The 11,319-nt window shown below is 50.4% G+C and overlaps 1 protein-coding gene across 1 annotated transcript in view; it reads right to left on the reverse strand.

The window, feature by feature from the left end:
• Positions 1-1,520: 1,520 nt before the first annotated feature.
• PTGS1 (prostaglandin-endoperoxide synthase 1) overlaps positions 1,521-11,319 on the reverse strand; it is a 19,007-nt gene continuing 9,208 nt past the window's right edge. The window contains exons 5-10 of the mRNA XM_039866677.1: positions 10,762-10,943; positions 10,564-10,647; positions 9,647-9,893; positions 7,275-7,561; positions 3,879-4,026; positions 1,521-2,661 (exon numbers count right to left, since the gene is read on the reverse strand). Coding sequence (XP_039722611.1) covers positions 2,306-2,661; positions 3,879-4,026; positions 7,275-7,561; positions 9,647-9,893; positions 10,564-10,647; positions 10,762-10,943 — 1,304 coding nt within the window. The 3' untranslated portion in view covers positions 1,521-2,305. The remainder of the gene's footprint in view (positions 2,662-3,878; positions 4,027-7,274; positions 7,562-9,646; positions 9,894-10,563; positions 10,648-10,761; positions 10,944-11,319) is intronic.

Raw genomic sequence — 11,319 nt, forward strand, 5'->3', positions numbered from 1 at the left:
CATCTCTCAGGATGGACGGAAAAGCTAAAGTCTTGAGGTCAGGAATCCAGGCTTCCCTGGTGATCTTGGAAGCGGGAACTCATGGGACAGGCTTTTCAGAGTCCAGCTGTGGGGATGAGTCAGAGTCAGTCATCTGAATCCCCATGCGACTCCACTCGGGGCCAATTTATAAGGAGAGGGTGTAGGATGATTGGCTGGAATCGATTCACAGGCCAACCCTTCGGCCGGGACAAGGCCCTTGATGGAACCACCAAGACTGAAAATAATGAGGGAGGATTCTCAGGCAAAGTAGGGATGTTAGCAGGAGAGGAGAAATAGATATGGGCAAGCAAGACAAGACACAAGCACGCCATGCCTGCTGCCAGCACTCGAAGGATCCTTCCAGATCAGAGCAATCGAGGGGAGACTGCATTCTCTGTATTCAACAGTCCAGGAGGGAGTGGAGAGGCAGCTCCAGACAATGCAAAGAAAAACAAGAGCTTTCTGGACTGTAAGGCAAGAAGCCCAGCCTCAGGGACCCCCAGCCTGGACCCCAATTTCCCCCATTATTTCTGGGCCATCTTCCTTCCCCAGGCTCGCTAAAGCCCAAAGCACAGAGTTCTTACCTTACCTTTCTGACCTCTACTCTCTTTGCTGGCTATGGGGGGTCCACATGGCTGGGCAAAGGGTCTATGTGCTCAGCGGTTAAGCAGTGGAGGGCAGAACAGAGTGAGTTAGAAGGATGATCACACCTATTGTTTGCTTGTTTATCTTCTACTCTTCCCCCACTGGAATGTGAGCTCCACCCTTGCAGAAGCCTGGCCTGTCTCAATTGCTCACTGCTGGAGCCCCAGGCTGTGACAATAACTGGCATGTAGTAAGCAGTTAGGAAGATAAATATTCGTGACTGAATGAATAGAATACAAGTAAGTTGGAGGCTATCCCCCAACTTCTGCCTTTGACCTTGAGCCAGACAGGCAAGATCGGGCCTGGAACTGAACCAAACCAGGAAGCAAGAGGAAGCCGAATGGGGGAAAGAGCGCAGCTCTAGACTTAGTTAGACCCGAGTCCCAACCTGGCTCTGGCACCTGTGGGGCATGTCATATGGCCACCTCGAGTCTCAATTTCCTCGGTTTTGTAATGGGGATTTTTATACCACTTCATCCATACTGTTGAGATGAGAATAAGAATCAAATGTATAAAACCGGTACAGTTAGTAGTGTTCCCCTCCCCAGATGTCTTTCATCTCGGTTGTCTGCTCAGTAAGGGAGGAAGTTGTTTTAATCAGATGGTGGAAGCTGCATGCTGCATCTCCTGGGCCTAGGAAGTCGTGTGTTTTAGGAGCACAGCCTGGAAGAGGTAATATCTGACCCATTATGGGTAAATGAAGCATCTGGTAGATCTGGACAATGACAAGCCCCAGGGACCTGGATGGAAACACCCATGCTGCATCCTCTACCACATCTAGATTGTGGCTGGGAGAAAGGTTACTTCAGTCTTACCGCCGCTCCTGGGGACGGGATCAAAGGAGACACATAGCAGCAATTTGGAAAAAGAATTTTATTCGCTTCATGAGAAACAGCTGCCATGAGTCAAGACCCTGGATGGAGACAGAGCTCTGGTGCCTTCCAGACAAAGGCCTGGAAAAAGTTCACCTGTTCTCTCTCTATCCGCCAACCAGGGTCTAAGTTGGGGGTCCCAAGAAGAACACCCCACCTCCTTGCCCCCTCAGTGTAGGCATAGATTCAGGCAGTGCATTCTTCTTAGACATCAGACATTCTCCTGCTCTGCAGATGTCTCATGGAACAGGAAAATGAACCAAATCAACATTCTAGACATTCAGACCAGAACTGACCTGGCACGCCAGCCACTGTTCTGGATCAGCAACCAGGAACACACATTCGGAATCACCAATTGGAAAGTCAACATTCCGGGGAAGGGGGGCATAATTCTAGAATGCAAAACAAACACCTCCTAACTTTCTAGATGATTCCATCAGGAGCTCCATGTTCTAGAATGCCCATATTCCAAACCAACCAGAAATCTGACATTCTAGGCTGTCAACCAGGAATCCAGGATTCTGGCATGCCCACGAGAACCACTCCTAATGTTCTGGGTGGTTAACCAGGCATTCAGTATTCTAGAATGACAAACAAGACCACAATATTCAAGATAATGGGCGAAAGACACAAAGTTCTAAATGTCATCCCTGATACTCTTGATGCCAAACTAGAAACCGGACGCTTAAGACTAGGAAGCTTGGCCTCGGCATTCTGGAAAGACAAACACAAAGCTCCACCCTCCAGCATGCTGCTGCCCCACCCCCTCAGAGTTCTGTGGACGGCCGCTCCACAGCAGGCTCCCCATCCTGGTGGGGATCGGGCACACGGAAGGCAACATAGGGACAAGTCTTGGTGTTGAGGCAGACCAGCTTCTTCAGTGTGGCCGTTTTGACAATGTTGAAGCCCATCTCGCCACCAAATGTGCTTGACTTCCAGTACTCCGGAGAACAGATGGGATTCCCCAAGAGGCCCTTGAGGGAAAAGGGAGCCCCAATTTCTATCATACTTTCCCCAAAGATGGAGTTCGGATGGCACTTCTCAAGAAGCAGTCCCGGATAGAACTCCAAGGCATCAATGTCTCCGTACAACTCCTCCAACTCAGCTGCCATCTCCTTTTCTCCTACAAGGGAGAAAAGTTAGAGTCAGGATCACAATGCCATTCATTAAGGTTAATCTAGGGAGGGAGCCTTCTAGATCCACCTTTTCCTGGGGTGAATAAGCAACTTCAGGAGAACGACTTGAGCAATTGAGCACAGGCCCTCAAATCTGGCCTGGCTGACAGACCCTTCTCCAGGGCTGCATCCAGGGAAAGGAATCTGCTACTGAAGAAGGACTCAAGGGCCTGGATCTGCCACCTTGGGCCACACATCTCACTTCTCTGTGCCCTAAGAACCTGATCGTTAAAACAAGGGGAAGCGACTCATCTTGTTTCCTTCACAGGCAGGTTTTAAGGCCTTATCACCATCTAAGACCCTGAGTTCTACTGGCGCTCGGAGAGGTAGTGTAACTTGTCTAAGCTCACACAGAGATTGAGTAATGGTGTTATTTCAGCCCCTCTGAACGATCACAGGACGCTGACCTTGAGCTTCCCTGTTTTTTCAAATCCACCCTCCTTAGGGCACTAGTACACGGGCATGGGTCATGTCACACCCTTGTCAAGACCCTTTAGTGGCTCCCCATTGTCTGTGACAAGGGTTTCCAAACTTGGCTGCCCAGTAGCTGGGGATCATAAACAACAGCAACAACAATAACAATACACACACACACACGCACACACGCATGCACACGCAGTCTTGGGTACTACCCAGGCCTACTGAATCAGACTCTCTAGGAGAGACATCCAGGATGTGATATTTTTAACCAGTTTTCTAAGTGATTCTCAGGTCACTGGTCTATAAACGAGTATTTAGGAATCGCTAGACAGAATAAAACCCAAAATCTTTAGCATAGAATCCAATATTCTACACAGTTGAGCTCCAACGTCCCATTACTAACCCCCGTCCCATCCCCACATAAGCCCCTTGCTCCAGCCATACCTATAACTGTTCTCTCTAGTAGATTCATTCTTCGTGAGCTCTGTGCTTTTGTACTTTCTGTTCCTCTACCTAGAATACTCTTCCTTCTATTCTTTATCTGGAAAAATCCCTATTTATCCTTCAAAACCAGACAAAAGCCACCTTCTCTCCCCAAGTGGAGTTATTTGCCTTCCCACACACCCCATAATTGCAGTCCCAGTGCCGGCTCCATGTATTGGCCCATTCTGTTTCCTCGCTGTCTTCCTCGCTTTAGTGCAAGTCCCATGAGGGCAGGGACCGTGTCCGGGAAACAGCTGCTCACCTGTGAACTCCTGGAAGGAGGTATAGGGCTTCATGCCGAACCTCTTGCGGTACTCATTGAAGGGCTGCAGCCGCAGCTCTCGGGATTCCTTGATGACTTCCACCGCCACGTGCAGGACATGGTGGTCTATGTTCCTACCCCCACCGATCTGCCAAGACAGAAACACAGCCATGCTCTGAGAGCCGGGCCACACTGTCCTGGAAAAGAACTGCGGGTCAGGAGTCCTTCCCGAGCCAGGACAGAGCACATGGCTCAGCCTGGCCCCTCACTCTGCTGGGGACCTGCCGTGAGGTCTGCCACTGCCATGCCTTCTTGGGGATCTCCTGTGAGTCTCGGCTTCCTCATCGTTAAAGTGTGAAATGGGCCAGGAGGCCACTGTGCTGGCTCATCAGCCACGCCGGTCCCCGACCCTTTGTGAGAAGCCCCCAATATCCTGTTAAAGAAGGTTCTGAAACTCTTCGGTTCAGCAGCTAGGACTCTGCCGAGGAGAAGGCCAGTATGGCCACAGCCAAGAGCTCGAGCAGAGGGGACAGGCATTCCAGCTTTGGAAACGAAATTTGGAAGGACAGAAGGTTCTCTGAGCCAGCAAGGGTTGGAAATGGGGGGATGGACAAATATCAGCTCGTGAGGTTAAAATTTAGGGCTTTCCTAAGATGTTTTTAAAATTATACCTGGCAGAACTAACATGTATCTGTCACTCTCCAAATCAGTTCTTATTATAGAACAGAGATGTTTGATCTTTTCAGGGATTCTGCTAAGGAAACTATTTCTATTGCTTTCCTTTCCCTTATCGTAGTATTGAGATTCAACAAAATTTACTGAGAATCTAAGTATTAAACAGTGGACCCCTAGTAATCAGCCACCACTAGGACAGAGAAACTCTGACCTTGAAGGTAGGAAGACAGAGTGTCAAGTCACTCCATTCAGACCAGATAAAGCCATTCACGGGGATATACGTGACTTTGTTTCTCCTTCCTTCTGCCAAGTTTTCTGAGAAAGGAGCGGTCATAAGCTAGCAACAAGGGAGCTAAAACCTTGCCAGGAAAACTAGAAAATATAAACAAATTTAGCTTAACTAAACTTGAAGTTTAACTCCAAGACCAATGGGTGGTATAACATCTTGTCAAAGGAATGACAATAGGGTTCAAAGTCCGGGAAACCTGGTGAGATAAGGAAGGCCTCAAAAAATTTTCTCATTTGTAACTATTAAGGAGCATTGGTCTAAAGAAAGCTCTATTGTTCGAGATGAATTCATAATGTTAAAGCTTAAGAAAGAATTCTGTTTGGATAGAACGAGTATGACTGGATGGGAAAGAGGAAAAGCAAATTTGGGTGAAATCATATACCTTGGAGCAAAGCTAGCAGAGCCTGGTGCCAATCTCAGTTCTACCATTTAAAAGCTGTGGGGCTGTTGTAGTTGACTTGTGTGCTCCCAAAAAGATACATTAAACTCCTAACCCCCAGTACCTAGGAATGTGACCTTATTTAGAAATAGATGTAATCAAGTTAAAATGAGGTCATATTCCACTAAGGTGGGCCCTGATCCAATGACTGGTGTCCTGATAAAAAAGAAAAACCAAAGATACAGGAAGAACACCATGTCGGAGAGATGCTTCCACCAGGAGCTGAGAGAGGCATGGAACAGAGTCCCGCTGGAGCCTTCAGAGAGAGCCAGGCTCCGCTGACAGCTTGATTTTGGACTTCTAGCCTCCAGACTGTGAAAAACTACATTCCTGCTGTTTAAAGCCACCTAATTTGTGATCCTAAAACAGGGACCCAGGGCAAATTACTGAAGCCAGCTCTCAGCTTCTTCCTGAGCAAAAACGGGGCCGGTAAGAGCATCCACCTGATGGAGTTGTGGCAAAATAAGGGAGATAAAATATGCAAAGCAGTCACCGCAGTGTTGGTCACATGGTAACCCAAAACGATGGTGGCCACGTGTGGTGATTATCAGCTGAAGCCCCGTTTCATCATCTCTCATACTCTTTTTAATATGCCGAGAGTCGACAGCTTCTGCTGCCCTTCCACCCTGCACCAGAAAATAGCAGGGCTTTTCATAGGCCCCCCACAAAAGCCGCTGCCTCTGCTCACGCCTGTGTCCCCACAGAGAAGACAGACCATAAGGCAGACAGCAGCTGCCCACTGCTGGCAGCATATTGCTAATTTCAGTTAAAATACCAGAAAGAAACCTGAACTCCTATGGTGCCACGACTTCATGACAGGGCTTAGGGACGAGGGTTAGAGCAAAACGGGGGGTGAGGGGAGCTGAGATGGAGGAGATGAAAGCTTCCGAATGTGCGAAAGGGAAGATTTAGGAGGGAGTCGAGTAGGAATTTCAGGGGACAAAGCTATATTCATTTTCTAGGCCCGCCGTAACAAAGTACTACCAACTGGGTAATTTAAACGACACAAACTTATTTCCTCACAGTTCTGGAAGCTAGAAGTCCAAGTTCAAGGTGTCAGCAGGCTTGCTTTTATTCTGAGGCCCCTCTCCTTGGGTTACAGATGGCCGTCTTCTCCCTATGTCTGCCCCCTGTACATGTCTATATCCTAATCTCCTCTTCTTAAAAGGACACCAGTCAGACTAGGACCCACCCAGTAACCCCATTTAACCTTAATTATCCCTTTAAAGACCCTGTCTCCAAATACAGTCAAATTCTGAGGTCCTGGGAGTCAGGACTTCAACACATGAATTGATGCGGGGGAGGGGTCATTCAGCCCATAACAGAGGCCTACCCTTTAATGAAGACCTACTGTGTGTAGGTACTTCCACATATATTATCGTACCCCGCAGGTACACCTGGTCCTCAGATTGCCATGTCCTCTGACTTCCAGGCCTTTCTCAAGCTGTCCCCTCCCTCTGGAACACCATCATATCCCGCCATTGACACTACCTCTCTCCCTGGGAGATCCCCATCCATTCTTCGGTTCTCTGCTCAAACATCACTTCCTAATCCACAATCCCCAACTCTGGCTCAGAAGACCCCCTTCCGAGTCCCCAGGGCCCCGTGGGCTTTCTGTACTTTGGTTCCAAACATGTTCTTACAATTCTGATAATACCCGAGATGCACCTGGCACAGGGCCTAACGCACAGGAAGTACTCAAGTGACGTCAGCTGCCATATGACTGTTGTTCCTTTCTAAGGCATAAGTGCCAAAAAGGACAAGGCCCCAAGAACCACCCTGATCTTATTCATCGCTATATCCCCAGCAGCTGGTGCGACACCCAGCATTGCTGAATGAACGAAAGAATGAGAAAATGAAGGAAGGAATGCTTACGACCGCCCTGTAGGAATGACACTGTCCCCGTTTTACAGAAAAGAGAACTGGGGCCTGAATCCAGGTCTGTGGGATCCCAGAGCCCACCCGTCCCCACCGAGGCCCCTCTGAGACTCACCCGGCCGGCGCTCTGGCGAGAAAAGGCGTCCACCAGGGCCTCCACCCCATAGTCCACCAGCATGGAGGTATTGAACAGGAACTGCTCGTAGCTGTACTCCTGGGAGCCCACCTTGAAGGCGTCAGGCATGAGCGGGTGCCAGCGGTAGAGCTGGTTGAACTCCACGGCGATACGATTGCGATACTGGAACTGGGCGCTGAACAGCAGCTCTGGGTCGAACTTGAGTTGCAGGAAGTAGCCGCTCAACTGCTGCACGTATTCCTCAATCACAATCTTGATGGTCTCCCCTGGGAGGGAGCATTGGGGAAAGGGTCAGCAGAGCACAGCCATTGAGTCACCCGGCCTGGGAAGCAGGCCAGTTCGTGGAAACTGCTTGCTTTTTGGCTTCTTCGTGGCTGTGGACGCTGTTTCATTGTATTTGGTCCACGTTCACTCTGTCTTTTTTGTGAAGAGGTGTGAAGATGGAATTTTCTGTTTCGGGTTGAACTGACGTCCCAAGATTAGATCTACCATCTGCTCCTACTTCCACAGAGATGTGTGGGCCCAGCTAAGCAGGACATGCAAAGGAAGTGTCTGAGAACTGGTTCCCTGACCCTCGGGGACCCCCTCCCAAAGCTCATTAGAAGAAGTCGCAGAGGCCACAAAATCTGGGGAAATGGAAGTTGCTTAATGAGGGCTCTCATCGTGACTGCGAGGCAGGCTTCAAAAAGACCCCTCCGAGGGTGGCCGCTGCAGCATAACAAGAAGGCTGAAGACAGAAGGCTACTCCAGTCCTAAATATATTTCTCACATGTTCCTATAAATCAGAATTCTTGTGCACTGAGTTTTCCTCTGCTCCCTCAGTCAACCAGCTACAAAGCAAAGAGCCAGAGGAGAAACAAATCGAACATTCCACAACGAAATGAAAACCGGTCGCCTAGATATTAAAGGAAACAGATATTTTAGCCAATCAGCCCTTAGCTAAATTGGCTTTTAGCAAATCGGTCTGGAGCCACTGGATTTGCGATCAGCAGACCTGGTCCAAATCCTGGCCTCACATTTCTAGCCACTTGAGCCAGGGCCGCGTGCGTGGCGTAAGCTCTCTGAACCTCACTTTCCTCATCTGCGAAATGTGTGTTATAATAATATCAGTTTGTATTCATAGGGTCATTGGGAGGAGTAGAGAATAATTGCATCTACACTGCTTGGCCCAAGGCCTGGCATAATATAGTAGGAAGTGTCAATACACGTAGACAAGAAGCAGGGGAAGTAAGTGCAGGTGTGAGGGGAGAATCCCCTCCCCATCCTCACACATCGGCAAAGATCGGGCTAAGTCTTGCGATCCCTCCCCACTCAGGGACGAGCTCCCCTTGCAGTGGGTTGGAAGTAGCATGAAACTTGGTGGCAGCCAGCCCTGGTTCAAGTCTTCCTCTGCTGAGCGGTCTTGGAGAATTCGCTTAACCTCTCTGAATCTTAATTTGCACCACAAGAGTAATCGTATCTGGTCCATAAGGTTGTGGGGGAGGGTTAAATGCAGTACTGGATGCACAGCATTAACACCTTTGGTCACGGCTTTATCACCAGTCAGTATGCTGGGCAGCCTCCTCCCATGGACTTGCCCTCTCTGGTCAAGGTCTCTGCAGTGCTGGGACTTCAGATCCGGCCCCTTCTTCTTTAGGCTATTTCTATCCCCGATGCCTGGCTCTTACAAGCTCCGGCGAATCAGGAGCTATAATTGGGACCAGCAGGGACTAGCCATGCCCAGGATGCCCAGAGGCGGGGGCAGGGGGTTACTGGTGACTCAGAGTGAACACAGCCTGGACACGAGTGTCAGGGGCCAAGCTTCCAGGCAGGAAACCAAATGACATTTTAGGCTGCAGACTCGCCCCCGTAAGGGACACGAAAATATCCTGTCCCTGAGTCACTCAGATGCTACCAAACTCCAGGAAGGCAGATACAAGAAGGGCAGGAAGCGTGAGCACCCCCGAAGGCTAGGCGAGCTGGACTTTGAGCTGCACATGCTGGGGATGTCACTGTATGCATCTGGGTAAAGAAACGTGGGGAAGCTGAGACTTGGGATGGCTAATGAAATTGGCTGTGAGTTACCCAGCTCACAGTCAACCACCATAGCCATCCATTTTCTGAAGGCCTACTATGTGCTGAGTGCTTTCCCATTCATCATTTCAACAAGTCCTTACAACTATCATCATCCCCAACATCCAGATTTGGAAACCGAGGCTCAAATAGGGGAAGGGGCCTGCTCCCGGTCTCGTAGCTAATAAGCGGAAGAGCTAGTCTTCCAGTTCCAGCTTTCTGTCCCCGAGCCCTCCACCCACTGCTTCTCAGGACAGAGGGGATGACCTTCCGGGTCAGGGCCGGTTTGGAGTCCTCACCGATAAGGATGAGGCGGGTCGTCTGGAAGAGCTGCTCGTCGCCCCAGGTAGGGTGCTCAGCCTTCAGCAGGTCACACACGCGGTTGTGCTCACGCAGCCAGAGCGTGGCATAGAGCATGAGCCCAGGAAGCAGGCCGAACACCTCCTGGCCCACTGCCATCTGGCTCTGGAGTGGAATGCCCCGTGGGTAGTGCATCAACACGGGTGCCTCTTCCACCGACGGCGGGTACACCTCTCCATCCAGCACCTGGGGGATGGGGCCACCTGGCAACCTGCGAACGAGGCAGGGCACCTGCGCCTGCCACAGCGGACTTCCTCCCGCTCCTACTTACAGCCGCCCCTCCTCCCTAACCAAGGCCTGTTGATTCTACCTCCTAATCAGGGGCCATCCTCGGCACTGTGGCCGGAGCAGTCCTTTAAAACGCTCATATCTAAGATCACCTCCTGGCTTATTACATATGTGGTTCACATCCTATTTCTATGGGACAGTGCTAATTTAGACAAAAAGTCTGCATGGAACTAGCATCTTCACGTTCGTCCGTGGTCCCTGATCGGCTGTGAGTTCCTTGAGGGCAGGGCCCATAATTATCACCGTCACTGCTCTATCACCCGTGCCAGGCACATCATAGCGTCCAGTAAATATAGTGGAGTAATTAAAAGGCAACTGGAAACGCCCATCATATCAAAGCCACCTCCCAGGAGGACACGAGAGGTCATTTCTGCTCCTCATCTGCTCCTCTTGTCCGGCACCTTCTCCACAAGATTTATTGTCTCTCCAACTTGCGCACACCTCCAGCTCCTGCAGCTGGCCCTCTCAGGACACCACCCGGCCACCACCCCTCCACCACCACCACAGCCTCTGCCTGGATGATGGTGGAGGCTCCTTCCCAATATCTCATCCCCGTGGCCGGCGCTACCTGGTACTTGAGTTTCCCATCCTTAAAGAGCCGCAGCTGATGCTGGCGTTCCAGATTGTCTCCATAAATGTGGCCGAGGTCTACCTGACAGCAGAGAGAGAGAGAGTCCACTCAGATCACTTGGCCTGCCCCCCCGGTGACAACCTGCCTGTGCCGAGTGAGGTCCGGAGAAGCCCGGAGGCCCTCCTAGCGACTTACCCCGTGGCCCAAGGCCTTGGTGAAGCCAGGACCCATCTTGCCAGACGTTTTGAAGAACTGGTGGGTGAAGTGTTGCGCAAAGAAGGCGAACATGAGATTGGTGCCTTGGGGGTCGGGTATGAACACCCTCCTGAGCAGGAAGCGACGGCTCAGGAGCTGGGCATCTGGCAGCTGCTGCTTCCCTGTTTGAGGAGGTGAGAAAGAGCAGTCGCTGCCTCTTGTCTGCGTCTTCCCACCCCCAAGGACCTCCTGGGCTCACCAGACCCAACTGGTCCACGCAGGAAGCCCCGCAAGGCCTCCACAGAACCACCTCCCTCCTGCCGGCTGGCTCCTTGCAACTTCTCTGCCAAAAGACCCTAGAAGTACATACGCGTGAAATGGCACGCTGTGTGGACCTTGCTTGAAAATACTCCATTTAAAAATAAGGTGGGGGGAGATGAATGAAATAAGATTGGCAAATTGTAGACCAGTCTTGAACCCGGGGGATGGATACATAGGAGATCATTAGACTTTTCCTCTCAACTTTTGTGTATGTTTGCAACTTTAAAAAAAAAAAAA

This window comes from Pteropus medius, unplaced genomic scaffold, assembly GCF_902729225.1.
Source record: "Pteropus medius unplaced genomic scaffold, Ma_sr-lr_union100, whole genome shotgun sequence".
Taxonomy (NCBI): domain Eukaryota; kingdom Metazoa; phylum Chordata; class Mammalia; order Chiroptera; family Pteropodidae; genus Pteropus; species Pteropus medius.